The 20,852-nt window shown below is 46.1% G+C and overlaps 1 protein-coding gene across 7 annotated transcripts in view; it reads left to right on the top strand.

Annotated features, from left to right (window-relative positions):
• Positions 1-20,852, top strand: part of AGAP2 (ArfGAP with GTPase domain, ankyrin repeat and PH domain 2) — an 897,926-nt gene that overhangs the window by 725,057 nt on the left and 152,017 nt on the right. For all 7 annotated transcript variants that reach the window (XM_085600818.1, XM_085600812.1, XM_085600813.1 and 4 more), the window contains exon 11: positions 5,348-5,510. In XM_085600818.1, coding sequence (XP_085456944.1) covers positions 5,348-5,510 — 163 coding nt within the window. The remainder of the gene's footprint in view (positions 1-5,347; positions 5,511-20,852) is intronic.

The following is a 20,852-nucleotide window of genomic DNA, read 5'->3' on the forward strand; positions in this document are numbered from 1 at the left end:
TCATACCGAACAATCGGATCGGCGGAGATATAGATCCCTAGATACAAAAAGCCATCCCGGGCGATCTGGATCGAACAATTCCGCGGGAGAACAGGGACGTCTCCACACAGGGCGTACAGGTACGACTTACCCCAGTTAATGGTGAGACCCGAGTTCCTACCAAAAGAGGCCAAAACGTCACAGACTACTATGAGAGACTTCCTAGGGGAGGTGAGGTATAGCAAAATGTCGTCGGCATAAAGAGAGATGCGGTCCTCATGATCTGGTGACCATCGGATCCCCCTTATGTCCGGTGCCATCTTATCCATGCCGCCAGCGGTTCAAGGGCAAGAGCAAACAACAACGGCGACAGGGGACAACCCTGCCTGGTGCCCCTCCCCAGCTCGAACGGACAGGACGCCCTACCATTGACCGCGACTTTGGCCAAGGGTCCTTCATATAGTAATCTCACCCAGCCAACAAAGCCAGGCCCAAAGCCGAATTTTGCAAGTGCCGCCCACAGATATGCCCACTCTACCGTGTCAAAGGCCATCGTGGCGTCGAGTGCAGCCACAACGGTCGACTCCTGCAGCGTCCCCGTCCGCGCGAGCACGCTGTGGATGCGCCTAAGGTTCAACGCACTGTTACGATGCGGGATGAAACCGGATTGGTCCGGGTGAATCAGGTCCCCAATGACCCTAATCAAGCGGTTGGCCAGTATTTTAGCAAGGATTTTCGGCTCGGCATTAAGTAGCGAAATCGGCCTATAGGAGCTGCATTTATTTCTGGGCTTGCCGTCTTTGTGTATGACCACAATTGTCGCCAGACGTTGGTCAAAGGGAAGGCATCCCATTTCCCGCGCCTCCACAAACATAGCTCGCAGATGCGGAGCAATCTTGTCCGGACGGAGTTTTTAGAACTCAATTGGCAGACCGTTCGGGCCCGAGGCCTTGCCCGGGCGCAGTGAACGGATAGCACCCGCAACTTCGTCAGCTGTGATGTCACCATCCAAATCGTCCCTGTCTATATCAGAGAGGCAAGGGAGAGCCAGATCGCGCAGAAGCTCACACGAGTCCTCAACCGGCCTGTCCAATACCGAGGTGTAGACCGTACGGAAATAATCCGCGAAGCACTGAACTATGCCATCCGGCTCAGTAACACTAACGCCACCCTCTGTAACAAGTTCTGGCACAACACGATTAACCCGCTCTTTTTTATCCAGCCACGCTATTAATTTCCCGGCCTTGTCCCCAACATCGTACAGTCGCCCCTGCTGCTCCCTACTCAGGGCTTTGGCCGCGTCCGTCACCAGGGCCTTATACTCCGACTGCTTAAGACTCAATTTGTGCAGCGTTGTTGCCAGAACTTCCCCCTCCAAGGCCAACTCTAGAGCCGCTATCTCCGCCTCGAGCTGTATGACCTCCGCATCCCTCCGACGCTTGGCCGCCGTTATCAAGGAAAGGGCCTCTCCCCTCAGCACAGTTTTGAACGCTTCCCACAAGGACACCGCAGACGCGACCGAGCCTAGGTTTTCCTGGAAGTAGCGATCGACCGCCTTCAGCACAGCGCTACGAGTCCTAGGGTCACGGAGATACCAGGGGTTAATCGGGGCCACCCTACCCCCCATCTCTCGACCAACATCCATACAGATCCACACCGGCGAATGGTCCGAAATACCCCTAGCCATGTGCCTAGCCTCAGACACAAAGGAGGCATGTGCAGCCAAAGTAAGTACATAATCAATTCTGGAGAGACTGCCGTGCGCCCCTGAGTGAAAGGTGTATTGTCGCTGAGTGGGATGCAGCAGTCTCCAACAGTCAACCAGACCAAGGGTATCCACGAAATCCGTAAGCCATTTCTGCGCCCCCCCCAGTGCTCCTAGGCGGGTGTCTATCAAGCAATCCGGAGCCAACCGCATTAAAATCTCCACCCACCACCAACATCCCTTCTGGAAGATCCAGCAGAGCCCTCCCCAGGTCCTCAAACGTGGAGGGCTGCAGCCCAGGAGGGACATACACAGAGACCAGGACCAGCGTCCTGCCCTCCCACCTCCCCGCCACAGCCGCAAATCGCCCCCTTTCATCAACAGTGGTGGAATCAACCTCAAACGGCAGTGAGGCCCTGACAAGTATTCCAGCCCCTCTGGAGCCCGAGGAGAACCCCGAGTGCGCGACAAATTTATAGCCCTTCCTGTTGAGCGCGTAGCACATGTTGCCTATCAAGTGCGTCTCTTGCAGTAGAACTATATCAGGGGAACATCGCTTCAAGAATTGCAGAACGATCGCTCGCTTAATGCGATCCCCTAAGCCATTAACATTCCAACTGAGTACCTTTAAGCCCCTACCCCCCATCCCGAAATGTAAGGAGACCACCACCTCCCCCGAAGAACCGCACTTGAGCTACAGTAGCTTGCATCACTACGCCTTGCAAAACAAAAACCAACAACAACCATCCCAACAGTCCCAGTCCACCCCCCACCCTGCACCCCTGCGTAAGCTTGAAAAGCCCCCCCAACTTGCAGTGTGCCTGTCGCCCTATTCTAAGACTAATCTACAAAAAGAAACCCAGGGGAGGAGAAAGCTCCCTTCATACCCCCGCCACCCCCCGGGTTACTACACTCCCGGAGAAACCAAAAACTGCGAGTCACTGTCCGGGGCAAAGTCAAAATAATCTTGCACCAGAGTCCTCATTCCTGATCCACACCACCACCTTCTGCTCCACCAGCATGCTCCCCGCCGGCCCGTCGCTGGTGCAATGTGTCCAGCCATTCTCCAGCCATGTCCGGTGAATCAAAAAAGAAAGTCCGCTCTTCATACACCACGCGCAGTCTGGCCGGGAAGAGCATGGCGTACTTCAATTCCATCCCTCTAAGCTTTCTCTTAACCGCCAGGAAGCTCTGCCTCTGCTTCTGCACCGCCTGAGTAAAGTCGGGGTAAAAGTTCACGGTGGTGTTCTGGAAGGCCGTCGGGCCGGACACTCTTGAAGCCTGTAGAATGGCGTCCCGGTCCCTGAAATTAAAGATCCTTGCGACAATCGGCCTCGGAGGGGCCCCCACCTTGGGCCTCCCACCAGGGACTCTGTGGGCCCGTTCAACAGTAAAGAACTTACTGAGGCCTTTGGGCGCCAGATGGTTAACCACCAAGTCCTCCACGAACAGGTCCACAGACTGTTCCTCCGAGTTTTCCGGGACCCCAATAATGCGCACGTTATTGCGCCGTGCCCGGCCTTCAAAGTCCTCCAACCGTCGGGCAAAGAGGTCGTTCGCGGACCTCAAATTGCGGACTTCCAGCTGCAGGTCGGAGACATCACCCAGGAGGCCAGAAGTTTTAAGGTCCAGGGATTGAACCCGTTCATTGGTTTTCCCCAGGTCTGCCCGAATCAAGTTAACGTCGATCGAGATGGTGTCCACTTTGTGTGCCAAGGTCTCGAATTGCCGCCCGATAGAGGCCTGCATTCCCTCGATGGCACCCATAACGTCCTGGAGGGTTGGTTCCGTAGCGGGGGGTAGACCGTCCTTCAGGGCTTCCAGTGTCCGACCCGAGCCGCCCGGCGACTCCTTCTGATGGGCATAACGGTCCATGTTGTTGGTTTGGGTGTACCCTCCCCGCCTGGTGCTCTTGGGCTTCTGTTTTTCGGCGTCCGATTTGGTTGACATCGTGATCTGCAGCCGAGAGCAATACCCTTGCCCATCCAGAGAAGACAGTGCGACAAATGGCCGGCGCGGCGCACTCCCAAGCCAGGGCGCGATGAAATCAGGAAAGTGAAAGTGAAAGTGATGACACCGTCCGTCCGATGGCTCGCCCCACACTCAGCCGCTGTTGTTCAATTAGTGTCCGGGCACCGTGCCAGCGCAAGCCCCGGGCATCTTCCGGGGAGCAGGCCGCGACCTTCCGTGTGGCACAACTTCGGCGTCCGGTGGGCGATTTCAGTCCGGACAGCAACAATCACCTCAGCAACGGTTCGCCTTCAATATTCCGGGTGTGAGAGACAGGATTCGTCACAGGATATTTGTCGGAGGGAGCGCGGGTCTCAGGAGCTCCAGGCTCACGCGGCCATCTTGGTCACGCGCTAGGCTCCTCCCTGATGGTGGCAGCTTTTGATACTGTTGTGGTTTCTGCTGTGTGGCAATTGTTGTTGTCCCTACTCTGCTTACCATTGTGGTAAATTCTATTGTCCCTGCCTTACTAGCAGCTGCTGTTGATGTTGCTTTGGGTACTACATTTGCAGCAGGTATGGTCACTGCTGTTGCTACAGTTGTCGCTGCTGTTGTTCCTGCTGTGCTAGCAGATCTTGTGGCTGCCATGTCCATGCTGAAGTTACACCTGTGGTTGCTGCTGCGGTTCACACTGTTGTAGCAGCTGTTGTCACTGTGATCCCTTTTCTGCTGGCAGCTATTTTCACTGCTGTTTTCCTTGCTTTGTTGAAAGTTGTATCTGCTGTGGTTGTTCTCGGCGTGGTGGCTGCTGTTGACTTTGCTGTCCTTAGAGCTGTGAATTATGCTGTTATACTGCTCATTGATACTTCTTGCTAATCTGATTCAAGCCTGTGAACCTATGAAATGCTGGCGAAGGAAAAAGTTACTCCTCTGTAGCTACAGTGATCCAGCATTGACACTGTTCATAGATTTCCATATGGCCTTCCCTCAACTAATAGATGTTTAACTTTGTCTTACTGTACTGGTAAATTTGTGCTGGAAATCGTAACTTATATGGCCTTTAGGGATAGTGGATTTTGGTGCCCACTCTTTGCAATTGGTTGGAGTTTGGTTTCTTTTTAGTGAGGGGAGTTTGGTACTAAAGTTGCTCAGTTTAAGAATTCTCATGCATTTTGCATCCTCATACTCCAGTTTAAAGTGAAAATGGGACTTCCAACTCAACAACAGGGAATGATTCAAGCATGTGAGTCTCTGAAAGAACGAATCCTGGAGAACGAGGTAGCTACTCATCCCTGGATTGTATCACTTCATGAGGTTATGTTCTCTCATATTGTCTATCTCTTTATCTCCTGGGACTGCATTGTAGGTATCACTGAAAGTCAGTATAAATTCATTGAATTGTCCCATGTGACTTTCAGCCTTTTAGTTCCATTTAAGAATATCAAGTCTTGCTTTTATCAAAATCAAACTTTCTCAGTCACCGTATTCTAATATTTTGCTTTGCAGTGAACAGTTTTGTGAGTGGTGTCAGACATCTAGAATCATGCAGACAACCTGAAAGAAGTGTAGGAAGTAATCATAACTTAGTACTAGTCTTAAAACTTAATATTTTGTTTAGATTTCCTACAATATATTTTTAAGTGTTTACCATCTCTCGACTGTCCCCCTCCCATACCCGGCGAAACAAATAACTTGTTTTTCCTTTATGTGAAGGATTACATACACAGCAGCCACGGGAAAGAGATGGATCTTCTCAGAACAACAGTGAAAGTCCCGGGGAAAAGGCCACCCCGTGCCATATCTGCCTGTGGCCCGTCCACCAGCATTAACGGCCTAGTGAAGGATGTGAGTGGAGTGCAGCTCACCGACACCACAAGTAAGTGTTCAATATCACTTGAAGTGAGACTCATTGCTGTCTGTGAACTTCCATGCCTGTCTCAAGAAGGTTTTAGTAATAGTGTCATTCCATTTTACCTCCATCACTCACAAAAGATGTAAAGAGAAAATAATGATCATGATTCCTGGGCACATAGAGGGCCTGGTTTAGACCATAGAGAATAACCTTTACTCTGTGAGGGCAACAGAGCAAAATACTCTGTCACCCTGACAGAGTACCCATCCTCTGAATCTAGAAATGTCTGCCGGCCCTTTGGATATCTCTTACATTGCCAGGAACCACCGTCTCAGCAGTTCTTGTCAATGTATTGAAAATTTGATAGACGACTCCTTCTAAATGCCAGTACCGTCCATCAAACTTTAAACCTGGTGTTTTATTTTCAAAACCAAATCCCAGAGCAGGATTTTGTTTTTCAAAATATAAAAAATGAATGACTCCTTCACCATGGGAGTTCTCTCCCATGGTGCGGGAGTCATTTTTTAAGTGACAGACAGTGAAAACTGGCCATTGACCACCCACTTTAAATCAGGCAGGTGGTAAAATGGTCAAATCTCTGACGACCCCCAACTCCATCGTGCCGTCGGAGGTGTATGTCAGCTGCAGAGATGGAGTAGTCTCTGTCGCTGACATACTGAAGCTCTGCCCTGCTCTAAATGAAGCAGGCGGAAATTCAGTTTGGCAAAGAGGGTACTCCATCGCCGTTGCGACCAAGAACCCTCTCCACTAAATTCTATATCAGGACATTAGTAACGTGATAACATTTCACTGTATTAGAAAATGAAGGGTGTATATTCTTCATCATTACACATTGTTCCGATGAGTTGAGAGCAAAGACAATTAATCGACTTCCGCATTGCTTAAAAGCAGACATGAATAGCACTTATTTAAATATGGAATTATTTAATTTTAAAGGTGCTTATTGGAACTACATTTCATAACTTGTATATAGATTTTAAGGAGCTGCCAGTTTTGGCATTTCATAGGTTATCTGTGATGCTGAGGAACTGGGAGGTATATAATTTCCTTCATTGTCCATAAGGCTTTGGTGTTGGTAGGAATAGCAATTCATCTGTTATCTTAATTTCAAGCAACTGGTAGTATTGATATCTGAAATTATCAATCTCTAAATGGAACATAGATCATTACACCACCTTTCCATAATTCATAGTGACAGATAAGTGTAGTATTTAATCTAATGCTCTTAATTCAGATGCTTTGATATAAATAGCAATTTATTGAATATTTATAATGCCAAGTAACTGATATCAATATTATTCAATCAATTGAACATATTGCATAGTAGCAGGTATGAATAATATTCCATTGCATTTTCCTTGGCTCTAAAGAGCTAATAAGGCTATGTTTTTATTCAGAGGTTGACTGGATAACTAACTACACTTGCGTAGCATGGTCATACAACACAATGCTGTTTCTAGTTGCTGTGCATGAATACAGCAAAGAGCCTTACCAGCAGAGCTCTGTCTTGACCCTATACCAAAAGGAGAACAATGTAGCTACCTTTGCTTTTTAAACAGTGGCATGTTCTGAGATTAGGATGAAAGCGCTTTTCTCTCCTCTTGAGGTCAACCACAATGTTGGGGACTTAACGAAGTGGTGATTAGCTGGTATGATTTCAAGCTTCAACCATGTATATATCATATATATTCTTCTGACCATTTTATATAACAGATAGGAATAGTATTACATTCCTGATCAACATTGCAATGAGTTTATCAGAATAGAATAATATTTCATACCTTGTCCATCATCCCTACGAATGCTTACAAAAGTATTTCAGTACCATATGCATACAGCTGTTTTAGGAAAACATGGGACCCTTTCCTTTTAAGGAGAAAATAAAAGTAATACAGAGAAGACATTACACTCACTTCACTTCTGAAGTTCTGTTGTTCTTGATAGCATCACACCCAGATATTATCTCTTCAATCAACATGCAACTTAATTTTACCTGATCCTTTACTATTTATCTGGGCCACAAACCGTATATCTCTTTACTTTGCTAGTTTTTCTTTTATATTTTTTTCGAGTTTTATATAGTGTGAACTTGACCCGAAGGTATCAAAGCGTGTTACATGAGCACCAGTTATGTTACGGACAGACACAATAATTTTTGTTTGGCACCGGGAGATTGAGTGATTTGTCCAGAATCTTAGGATGTTAAGCGTCCCCGCCAAGAACTGAACTCCATTCCCCAGCTTCAAGGTCGGCCGCTCTAGCTGTTAGGTCACAAACCCCTCTCCTTAGAAACCTCTTTGTAGTTTTTCCGGGAGTCTAATTCCTCTATTTTTCAGGCTCTCACCGTTTTCTAAATAGTCAGCTAGTGTATGCAAAAATGTACTGTTTCTGGACCAAGTTGGTACTGAAGAATAATGGTATCCTTTGAATATCAAAAATGCATATAAATTCTGTTACACTTCATCCATGGGCTCTTCCATCCTTACAGCCATAATTTTGCTCAGCACACCAAGGAGAGGCCAGAAGTTGTCTGAGACAAGAACTTTACTTCTACCTTCTCTGGATCATTGTACATGCTGGTTACACTTGACTTACTGGGCTTCTCCATTAATAAGGTTTAGATCATTAAATAACATCCAATCATTCATGGTAATCACCTGCTTTAACATGTTGAAAGTGCTGGTCTACGGAGAAGCCTTTGACATAACAGATCACATGATCTTTCCTTTGTTTATTTAGTGTGAGAGTCATGGTTAAAAGAGACACTACATCTAGAAAAGAGACACATGGATTGGCTGAAGATTGATCACAGGCATGGAGGAGATAGTTTGTGACATAAAGAGACTGTCACATTGGTCCCTTTCTTGCTTTTGCACAGAACATGTGTTATCCAATTCCCAATAAAAATTCAACAATTGGAGTTTAAATAGTAAATTCACCAGACCGATAATATTATGTGGAACGTTACTCATATGCATCTCATTGTATAAGATACCTCTAATGCCTGGTATCAGTTTAATCTGCCTCAGCCACAGATCTACTAATTAACAGGATCGGACTGGAACAGAAAATAAGCTTGGGTACCAAAAATAATGGCCCCCATTAGCAAATTAGGTAGCTGAAAAGTAGCCCATTTTTGCAAATCGGGACATTTTTGAACTTGTAAAGAGGAAGAGTGTTAGTGCTTTGCAAACTATGGGAGACTGCATGCATTTCTGCTTGCCGAGGGAATGTTTAAAGTTTATTTTATTGTTTCATAAATTGCCTTTTGGGCAAAACAAACATCACAGTTAATATCACTTTTAAAAACATTTCCCATGAGATCAAAAACCTTTCCATGCTGAATAAAATATTACATCGAAATGAATACCATTAAAATCACTCCCAAGCTATAATATAGGGTAGAAAGAAAATAAGTCAAGCTTTCCCAACTCGATGCCAACAATCTTGTACACACTAATTGTCTAGTGTATTAAATTTTGCTGTTACAGTTTTGAAAAATTAGTCAGTTTAACAGAAACGCACAGGATGGTTTTGTGAAGACGCACTTGGTTTTTCTACACATTGCAAAAATCACTTAGGGCTGACTAGAGACCTAGAAAGGTCTGTAGTGTAGTAACGACCATGTTCTAAGATATAGGAGAGTTTGACATCAACCAGACGTGTACGTTGGGGGTGTTAAAACTGTATGTCTTTGGTGGTGAAATTTTTAACCCTCTTTCCAAACCTGTGATTGGTAATTACTTCTGAGGCTTGCACTGCCACATGGCTTCTGTAAATGCAAATTCAGGCCCAGCAACTGTACAGAGTGAAAGACTAGTTCTTCAACGTTAGATTTTTATTTCTGTAGGACCTATTATTCGTTCTTTAAAGTGCACATTGAGTGGTCCTTTGTTCCGCCCAGGTTGGGATTCTCTCACTACATGCTGTTGCCTGTTTGGTCTATCAAGCCACTCACTTCCTATAGAGTGATTGTATTGAAAGCTTGCAAGACAATTTTACATCACAAAAGTACACTGAATCATCACACAGTAAATTATAGATTGCATAGATGCACCTGAGCTTGAGTTTCTTCCCCATTCGCAACACATGTCGGTGGAATCTTTCGAAACAGAGCAGATTGTTACAATCGGTTGGTTTGTAGAAGGCCTCAGTCTTGAGGTGTCCATTTTACTCCTTAATCAGAAGATCAAGGAAAGGTAGATCATTGCCTCCCACGGTGGCTGTGAAGCGCAGAAAAGGATTCAATGCATTCAACCAATTCACCAGCTTCTTCCCTGGTGCCTGTCCAGATTATGAGTTCCACATCTGTATATTGTACCTCAAGGAATTCAGATGAATTAGGACATACTCAGATTCAAACAAATGCACGCAGAGGCATGCCAAACTGGGAGCAAGCATGCTCACCACGGAAGTCCCATGTATTTAAAGGAAATAACCCACCTCAAATTCAAAGAAGTTGTCTGTCAATGCAAAGTGGGCCAGATCAAGTACAAAATCCTATTGGGTCATGTGCTCCCATTCTATGTCATTCAGGATCTTGTCTACAACTTTCATGGTTGCTCCCTGTGGAATGGGAATGTTAGTATACAAGGACTCCACGTCCAAACTGATCAGAAAATCACTCCTATTGTCGAAGGGTAAATCTCTTATCAAATTGAGGACATCTTTCGTATATTGCAAAAATGTAGGCATTTTCTTCACAAAGGGCAAAAGAAAATGTCACAAAATTGTGACATGGGTTCTAGGATAGCCCCAACTCCCAAAACAATCGGTGTTCCAGATGGGGTAAACTTTTTTTTATGGATCTTCAGGAGTGTGTAGAGTAGGGTACCCTAGGATGTTTTTGGATCAAAAAATCAGACTCATGTTTTGTGATCCACCCGTTAGCCTGGGCTTTAGTTACTAAAAAGGCCACTTCTTCCTGTACTTCAGGTGTGAGAACTTTAGTCAGATGCTTGTAGTTCTGAGTGCCATAAAAAAAAGTTTGATGCACTCGTCTCTATACATAGCCTTTGGGAGGATCACTATTGCCCCGCCCTTATTGGCAGGTTTTATTCCGATGGAATTATCAGATACTAGTGCGTTCAGTGCCTCCATCTCTACTTTGCTGCTCTTACAAAGTGATTAGGGTGATGCATCCCCATGTTATTGATCTCTCTGTTCACAGCTTTTTCGAATGGCAACACCTCTGGTGGAATCTTGAAAGAGGGAGGAATGAAAGGAGACTTTGGACGTAGTCCGGTATTCATTTTCTGTTCCGGGGCAAGGTTTGTCCTGAAAAAACACTCTCAATCTTATTTTTCGTCGGTACTCTGCTGTCTCTATTTTCAGTTTGAAGATGTTATCTTTGGGGGTTCGAACATAGCCCAGATCTTTGTTCAAAACCGTAGTCTCCGCCTCATTCAGTACACAATTGCTATAGTTGATCAGAATTTTTGGGGAGAAATCTAGGTTCTGCTCGGGGATGCGTCTCCAGATGTAGTGGGTTCCTGTTGGGTGTTCATTTTCTGCCATAACACCCCTTTTCTTTTGCCTCTTCCTCGACATCTCTCTAAAAAAGAAGGGCTTTTTGGGTAGAACAATGGCATGTTCTGTAGGGGCAGTGTCTTGCTTTCGCCTATCAGATAATACAGCTCCCACACGATGGCTCAACACTCGGCGAAGCAAAAGACTTAGCACAAAACAAACAACACCTTTAGAAAAGGGTTTTATTTCACAAAATGCAAGGACTCTCTCTTTTAGAATAAGGCTTGGGGTTTTATTTTACACAATACTCTCTAACAGAAAGGCTTTCCCAGATGGCAAATGCACAACATTAAAATACACAAATATGTATATATATGTTTATATGCAAACAATAGCAGTCATATGCATGAATAATCCCATGAATAAAAAAGCAGCAAATAATATGAGATAAGACTCAAGCAAATATACTAGGACGTCCTACAAGAGATCAGAAAGATATATATACATCAAATGATTACTTTGGATGTGCACCTCAACTCAACTCACACATCACAAAGAAAACACATCAAATGATCAGAGCCACTGGCCAAACATCACAATGGCAATAACCAAAACTCAACACTTCAAATGACCACAGCCACTGGAACCACGCATCACAATGGCACTAGTCAAAACTCAATACTTCACCTGGTGCAAACGCTGCATCTCAGCCCACTCCTGACTGGGGAAGTTAAACAGCCGTGGTTGAGAGCTTCAGCAACCATGGTCCCCCGCTCCGAAGTAGACGCATCCGTCCCCGTTCGGATTCCTAACTCCTGGTTTCTAAGTCAACAACCCTCAGCTTTATAATCACAAAACACACACTAGAAGGTTCAAGAGTTTTCCCTCCACGCCAGGAACCCTCCTGAAACTGGCCAACTTCCAGGCAAGCATTCCATGGCAGGAAGGAGTTCTCACGTTCCCTCGCTTGTACCAGCCTTTATCTTGACGAAGCTCACGAAAGTACATTAAACAATCTCTTACAAAACCAAAAAGTCCTTGAACGTGATTAACGCAAACAACTGGCAAGCGCTGTTGTGCATGCAGAAAAAGCTGAAGCAAGGCAACGACAACAACACCACCACCCTGCTCGACAACCTCGGACTCAAGCAACTGGTGGACACGCCCACCCACCTCGCTGGAACAATACCTGCAATGGCGCAACACGCATGGACTGAGGGTTCCCCGTAAAACTTTACCAATCATACCGGAAGACCACAACTGAGCTCCTTCCGAAGTTAGAACACATCATCATCTGAAATAGCCGAGACTTTTTCCGGACGTACTTAACCCCTCCCGCCGGCAGAGAGATACATGACGATTACACTACGTTAGGCTGACAAGTTTTTTTGAAAGGTCGATTCTCAATATTTTCAAGTCTCTCTTTGGTTGTCATTGGTTGACAGAGAGCGTTTGGTCCTGATGAGAATCCCCACAACTTGAGGGATTCGAAACGCGTAGACCTCTTCGTTTTGGGCTAATCGTACATTTAACAATCTAATTCAATGACTTTCAACTACTACTATTCTGTTGCAAACCATTTTTTGATAACCTCCTTTTCAAAATTGTCATTCCAAATTGTCATTGAATATTTGTTTGAAGTGTCTCACAGGATGATTGAGTAGTGTGTATGTGTGGTTTGATTGATTTTTGTATGTCAGTGGTAGTGTCGTGTGCATATGTCTATGTAATGTAAATATTAACGATGTATTTTTTCTACTATTTTGTCGAATTTGTTCTACTTGTCGAAATGAAACCGTGCTAAATAATGAGTTAATGTAGCACTGAATTCAATTATTGATTAAAATCAAACGGAAAAAGTGGTTTATAGTGGAACTGTTTTGTTCAGTCCATGGTCAAAAGCATCTTCTTTAAATCCAGTGCAGCATTGGCAGTACGCTTGTTGTGTTAATCACCCACCTCGCTGGCCACACGCTCGACCCCATCTTCTTCGCCAGCAACCACGTCTCCTTCAGCCACTCCACCAGACTACACTGGACCGAACACAGCTGCATCCACTTCACCTTCAAGAAGACTACATCCCACCACCACACGCTACAGATCCCCCGCAGATGCTGTAGCAAAGTCACCACAGACCAGCTGACCACATCGCTGAGCCAGAACCCACCTGTCGACACCCCTGACACCAACGACGTAGCACACAATCTCGCACAGTGGATCACCAACTGCGCCGACGACCTCGCTCCACTGAAGAAACCCCCTGGCAAGACTGGCAACAGAAAAACCTCATGGTTCACAGACGCCCTCAAAGTCGCAAAGAAATCATGCCGAACCCTCGAAAAAGCTTGGCGCCACAAACGGACATCAGAAAACATGACAGCCCTCAAGAGCGCCACCCGCGAATACCACCAGATGATCCGCACCACCAAAAGGACATCGTTCAAAGAGCGGCTGGACAACAACACCCACAACAGCAAGGAACTCTTCAGCATCGTCAAAGAGCTCTCCAACCCCAGCGCCAGCAACAACGACATCACACCGTCGCATGACCTCTGCAATTCCCTCGCCACATTCTTCCACCGCAAGATCGCAGATATACACGACAGCTTCGGACCCCAGACTCCGCCTCCAGCCACAAACCAACGACCCCCACCACCACCCTCAGCGCATGGACCCCCATCAGCACTGAAGACACCACCCACGTCATGAACACCATCCACTCTGGCTCCCCCTCTGACCCATGCCCTCATCATATCTTCAACAAAGCCGACACCATCATCGCACCCCACCTCCGGAACGTCATAAACAGCTCCTTCACGTCAGCCACCTTCCCTGAAAGCTGGAAACACGCAGAAATCAACACCCTTCTGAAGAAACCCACAGCGGACCCCAAAGACCTCAAGAACTTCCGCCCCATCTCTCTTCTCCCCTTCCCGGCTAAAGTCATCGAGAAGACCGTCAATAAACAGCTGACTGCATTCCTCGAAGCAAACAACTCGCTCAACCCATCCCAGTCTGGATTTCGAGCCAACCACAGCACCGAGACCGCCCTCATCGCAGCCACTGATGACATCAGGACCCTGATGGACAACGGAAAGACAGCCGCTCTCATCCTCCTGGACCTCTCGGCAGCCTTTGATACCGTCTGCCACCGCACCCTAATAACCCGCCTCTACAACACTGGGATCCAAGGAAAGGCCCTGGACTGGATCACATCGTTCCTCTCCGACAGAACCCAGAGAGTCCGTCTCCCTCGCTTCCGCTCCGCGGCCACCAAGATCATCTGCGGCGTACCCCAAGGCCCAACCCTCTTCAATATCTGAATGAGCCCCCTCGCCACCATCGCACGCAAACAAAACATCAACATCATCTCCTACGCCGACGATACCCAACTGATACTCTCCCTCACCAAAGACCCATCCAAAGCCAAAACCAACCTCCAGGACGGAATGAAAGATGTTGCAGACTGGATGAAGCACAGCCGTCTGAAGCTCAACTCGGACAAGACGGAGGTCCTCATCCTCGAACAATCCCCATCCGCCTGGGACGACTCCTGGTGGCCCACGACGCTGGGCACCGCACCGACACCCACGGACCACGCACGCAACCTGGGATTCATCCTGGACTCCTCCCTCACGATGACCAAGCAAGTCAACGCAGTCTCGTCCTCATGTTTCAACACCCTGCGCATGCTCCGAAAGATCTTCCGGTGGATCCCCACCGAAACCAGAAAGACGGTCACCCAGGCCCTCGTCACCAGCCGACTGGACTACAGGAACGCCCTATACGCAGGAACCACAGCCAAACTTCAGAAATGTATTCAGCGCATACAGAACGCCTCCGCACGACTCATCCTCGACATCCCTCGCCACAACCACATATCCGCCCACTTGAGAAACCTGCACTGGCTCCCCATCAGCAAGAGGATCACGTTCAGGCTGCTCACCCACGCACACAAAGCGCTCCACAACATGGGCCCGAATACCTCAACAACCGCCTCTCGTTCTACACCCCCACACGCCAGCTCCGCTCCACCAGCCTCGCCCTCGCCACCGTCCTACGGATTCGAAGAACCACCACCGGAGGAAGATCGTTCTCCTACCTGGCAGCCAAGACATGGAACTCCCTCTCCGCACACCTACGACTGACCCAGGACCATCTCACATTCAGGAAACACCTCAAGACCTGGTTATACGAGCAATAGCGGCACCCCCCCCTCCCTTCAGCGCCTTGAGACCCTCACGGGTGAGTAGCGCGCTCTACAAATGTATTGATTGATTGATTGATTGAAGGCAGAGTCCGAATTCAGGATGACTTGAGGCCATGTCAAAACCAATAGTAAGAACTTCATAATTCTCATCAATGTACAACACAATGCACAATTGTGCACATCTGCTTATAGATTCACATACTTCATCTCTCAATGTCCTATAGCATCAGATACTTTATCTCTCAATGTACAACACCGAGCACATGTGTTCATCACTGCACTTCGAGTCCAAAAAGTACATTCCACAACTCTCTCTCCCTCTCATGCTTTCAAATGCACGTCCCACACCTTCTGTTCTTGGCAAGGCTGTCTTACTCTGTGACAGCTCCCACTGAAAGACTGCAAGATTACAAGAAAGAAACTTTTAAGTAAAACAGGCATATGCAGGACATCGTACATTCAGGCTAGGGTAAAATAACACACTAAAGTCAATTAAAATAATGTTAGTCAGAGGTCATCACAGGGTGTCAGACCACAAGAGTGCCTCTAGCACTACAGGCAGATACATGGGTACTCCCTAGTTCGGAGGGACCCCATAATTTGTTGCCCAACCCCAGGCGTTCTCATTCTGGTGTGGAGGTGGACCAAAGGGGAACTTTAAGGTTAAAAAATCCACGTTGTTTCCATCTTCTCTCTCTTCTTTGACGTCCCTCTCCCCGATAGTATCTATCAGAGTCAGAGGAGGTTCTACTTTTTGAAGAAGTATCCAAGTTAGAGGAGGATTTTGGGACGTAATCTCATGCGCACATTTCTTAAGATCTTTTTTTAATTTAACAATATTTTGCTGGGGTACTCCCTGGACTCCTAGATTACTTTGTTGGATTCCTCAAGTTTCTTCTTAAAGGTGGTGATGGTGAGACCTGCCTTTAAGTTGTTTAAATAGCCTTTATTTTAATCACTAGGGGATCAGACAAACTCTTTGCCGTTTTTATGATGAGGATCAGCCAATCATGTGTGCACTTCCATGCAATGAGCAACCAGTCCTTCCTGAATTCTTCATCAATCAAAAAATTCTGGGCTCATTAGTGACAATCAGACCACCCGGTACCACACTGCCACGCAGATATTCTGTAATGACTCTCCCGTGGATTACTGTTTTTACCTGACATTTTTTGATTTCTACCAGTGTATCCTAGTCCCCTAGCTTGCTTGTAATGCTACCACTTTAATTTTGTTTTTATTTAAGATATGCTTCAGATATTTCCAGTTCCTTTTTAAGCCAGCAATGATCCGTGAGATTAGAATTATTTTTTTTTTTCAGGAGCGATGAGGCTCGGTAACAACCCCCTCTGGGGTGATCGCTGAAGCAATTCAATTCCAATCCTTAGGATTTCCCTGTGTTTCTACTTTGTGCAGTGGTTTCGTACATATCTCTAATCCTGTTTTGATTATCACTATAGGATCTGCCATGCTGTTATGGGGCTCGAATCTCTCTTTACCTTTGCCCACATTGCCTGGCCATGCCCTTTTACTCCATAGGTTCTTACAGTGCTGTATGTCCATGCAAATTCCACTTCTCATTTCCTTGTCCTTACAAGCGGGTTTGTACAAGTCAAACCATAAAATCTTAACTCATCAATGGAATTAAGAACTAACTCAATGATTATTCTTGACCAAAATTCAATTGTAGTAATTGACCATTTCTACATGTTCCTTTGCTTTTGCAGGAGGTGGAACAGGTGATATCATTGGAAGCAATATTTGCTAGCTTAGGGATGAAATGAAAGATTGTTAGGATTTTAGATCGATTCATAAATTAATTAGATTCCCCGTTGCCAAAAATATCCACAGCTTGCAATGCAAATGATTCTTTTGCCAGGGTTACTTAGTCAGGATTTGGCAAAGCCCCTGAATATTTTGGTTTATTCGAGTTGAAGTCTTGGCCTTTCCACTTGTTATTGTGAGCCGAGGCTGGTTCAGTATTTCTACCCTCTAGAATTGTTAGATTTTATTTCTATGATCCTCTCTTGCTTGTCTAAATTTACAACTATCTCACTAGGATTACCCCTAAACAGATACCAAAAACCCTCAGGGGTAGCAACATTCAGTTTGTAAAAGCCATTTATGTCTTCAGCGGGGTCTTGTAGGATATTATCCTGAAGGACAAGGAAGCACCATTTACTGCAAGTTTTCTTATTGTTTTTACTCTTTTTGTTTGTCTTGCTTAAGCCTCTCTGGCATTTATTGTTTTTAAAATTTGAGGATACCTCTTTAACGTCATCTAGTTCTTCTACTTTATTATCATCTTTTGTTAGGGCTCCATTTGGTGAAACTACTTCAACAGCTTTCAGCCGATCCTCTTCATTTGCCACACTGTTGCATGCTTCAATAATAAAAGGTGGGCTCTTTAACCCAAAATGCTGCATAGTATCTGTGCATTTGGATATACTTTGACTTAGTTCTACTTGTACACTTTTATCTCCTTGAGGGGTTGCTGTTTGTACCAATTTATCAGTTTGTATATTTACCCTAACTTCCGTTTCTGCACAATGAAAGCAGCTTGTGAACCTATTTTCAGTTAAAAGATGCTCAACTTTGATCTTAAATTGGTCTTTTTTGATGGTGCTATTTCCATTGGACTTGGTGGGCTTTCTTTCCAGGATGTTTCTTTACCGGTGAAAATCATGCCTTCTTCCTTAAAAAAGGTCCCATTCTCAGTTGAGGAGTCAGTAAGGCATGATAAAGAATACCAACTATCCTTTAATGGATTTGTATTTGCCAGACAGAGATCATGAGAAGGGATACCCTTGAAGTGATTGTAGACGTACATAGTTCTAACTTATCAGAGAGCATACAGCAGAGCAGCATTTCCCCATTATCCTTCTGAATACAATCTCCTAAAGGCCCTTCCAATATTGATTTATTACTAACTATAGTGTACTTAGGTGGTGTTAATGTTCCGATTGTCGCAGAGCATCCTGTGATTTCGTCCTGGGGGTTAATCGAACCCACTACCAAGTCCCCAGTTCTGTCCTCCCTATTTATTGTCCCTTTTTCATGTAATCCTTCAGTTTTTAGACAGCTTTTTTTGTATTTTCACTCGTTGCATTCCTTATTTTACAAGGCTCCACTTCTGCATGTATACATATTTTAGGTTCCCACTACAGCCCTTGTTTAACTGGCTGAAGATTAATTTGAGCCAGCAATCAATCTTGTACTTGTAAAGCGCGCTACTTACCCATGATGGTCTCAAAGCGCTGAGGGGGTGGGGGGGGGCTGCTGCTACTGCTTGAAGAGCCAGGTCTTGAGGAGTCTTCTGAAGGCGAGTAGGTCTTGGGTCTGCCGTAGGTGGATAGGGAGGGTGTTCCAGGTATTGGTGGTGAGGTAGGAGAAGGATCTGCCACCGGAGGTCGTTCGTTGGACGCGGGGGACAGCTGCGAGGGCGAGGCTAGCGGAGCTGGCGGGTGGGGGTGTGGAAGCTGAGTCTGCTGTTCAGGTAGGCTGGTCCGGCGTTGTGGAGTGCTTTGTGTGCATGGGTGAGGAGCTTGAAGGTGATCCTCTTGTCGACGGGGAGCCAGTGTAGGTCTCTCAGGTGGGGGGTGATGTGGCTGCGGCGAGGGACGTGGACGATCAGTCAGGCGGAGGCATATTGGATGCGTTGTAGCACTATTCCTTATCTTTGGCTCACTGATTCACAGTCAAATTCCTCCTTTTTGTAGGATGTCATATATAGTGTTTTGGCCCGGCTTTGCTCCAAGGCCTGTTATAGACTTGGCATCTCATATTTGGAGTCCTATGCATGTTCTCTTTTGTGGTAGGGTCTTGCTGGACCTAGATTTATTTAATTTTCTATTTGATCCCAATATTGGTATTATATAGTCCCTTGTTGACTCACCCATTTGACTTGTTATATTTTTCACTCTATCAAGGCTACTGGGGTGACTGTTCCCAGACAAACACTGTAATATAAGATCTGCTGCTACATTCCCTGTAGGGGAGGAGGCAGCTGCGTCTTCGATTGCTTTTTTCTTTTATGAATATCAATATTATAAAAGTATCGGATGTCCTTATTTTTAATGTAGGATCCATTATGAGGGCTTTCTCTGCTGTTTGGACATTCCGATGTTATTAGCTTCCTGCAACTGTTAACTAAGTTCAATGATTGTCTCTTTCTTGCTCTCTGCCCACATGGATACAAGTTATTTTACACAATCGCTGTTAGGCTAATCTTTATTCAGGCGCTCTCTCTTTTTTTCAGCCGCTTAGATTTTATTCCCCTTGTCCTCAGGGATCTCAAAGGTGTACAATCGTTGTCATTGCACTTGCCTTACTTATGTTACAATCCATGTTATTCCGTGACTCCAAGGTGACATGTCAGTCCTTTCTGACTTTGAGGTTTTCCCATCTGGCCATGGAGCAAGTGAAAGTTCTCAACAGCTGTATACATGGTTATGGAATAAGTTCTCCAGATCTTACTTTTCTCACTTCATGTGGGTCAGAACCCCAGAGCCTAGCAGACTTCAAGCCGCAAAAAGTTCTGCAGCTGCCTGTGACTACCCGGCTACTTGAGGAGTTCTCACTGCACTTGCCACGCCGCCCCTCTGGACCTCCCCGATCACTGCCCTCCCGGGCTCACCTGTGACCTTTGCCACGAGGAGCTCCTCAAGGGAATGGGGCCAGGATTAGTATATTTCTGGCTTCTAAACCTCCTACAGAACCTAGCAAACACTCCAGGCGCTGCACGAGCACCCTAGCCGTGGCCTCCTCTGCTTTACTTCAGCTTCTGCATATCTTCTGTTTCACTGGTTCTTTCCATAGGATTCTTGCAAGCAATGAGTTCCAGAGGTCAGATGCACAAATACTTGGCCCTCTGCCTGCCGGTTTTTATACACTTCACATATCAGCCGCCTGGTCTACTGTTCGTATGCAGGCCCGTAAATTCTGGCAGGGCCCTAACTCTGGCAGAGCCCACAACATGTAGCGCAGATCAACACACAGGATTGTACCTGAAGATCTTCTTGATTGATCCGGGAGTGCGAAGGTCGTACTCCTGCATGTGCATGTTGAAACTTGGGACCTCATGGGCCAAGGAGTTTGCGAGGGCTGTGATAGCCTGCAATGACTGTTCGCACGGTCACCAGGGTGTTATATTGGGAAACAGTTTACACATCTACATGACTACAACAGCAACAACGGGGCGCAGTCTTTAACACTGCCTTTGCCAGGAACATTAGAACAGCCGGGTAGCCAGTCCTCCGAAACACTTGGTCACTGGCAAGGACACCATGAGGTGGTCCTGATGGAGACCCACGGGCCCCAACAACAGTGTCCTGTGGCTGCCCCGCTTGTTTCAAACTATACCCTTCCACTCAGTTGCAACCACAGCTGCTGCTCCTCACAGATGCCTCTACTTCTGAAGCACCAGAAACGCACAGAAATGTTTGTGGAAGTATCAGGGATATCAACCATAAAAACTTCCTCAGACCATAAGACAGGCCAACAAACAGGCAAAAAACGGCCTCACACACAGGTCTGCCAACTCATACAGAACCATTTTTGTATTGTTTCTGAGCCTACAACCTCATGTGAAGAGTCAGTAAATCTCCTCCATAGGCAGTAAAAACATAACATTGGAGGTAGCTTCATTTGACTGATCTTAGGTAATT

Source organism: Triturus cristatus, chromosome 4_2 (assembly GCF_964204655.1).
Source record: "Triturus cristatus chromosome 4_2, aTriCri1.1, whole genome shotgun sequence".
In the NCBI taxonomy this organism is placed as follows: Eukaryota; Metazoa; Chordata; class Amphibia; order Caudata; family Salamandridae; genus Triturus; species Triturus cristatus.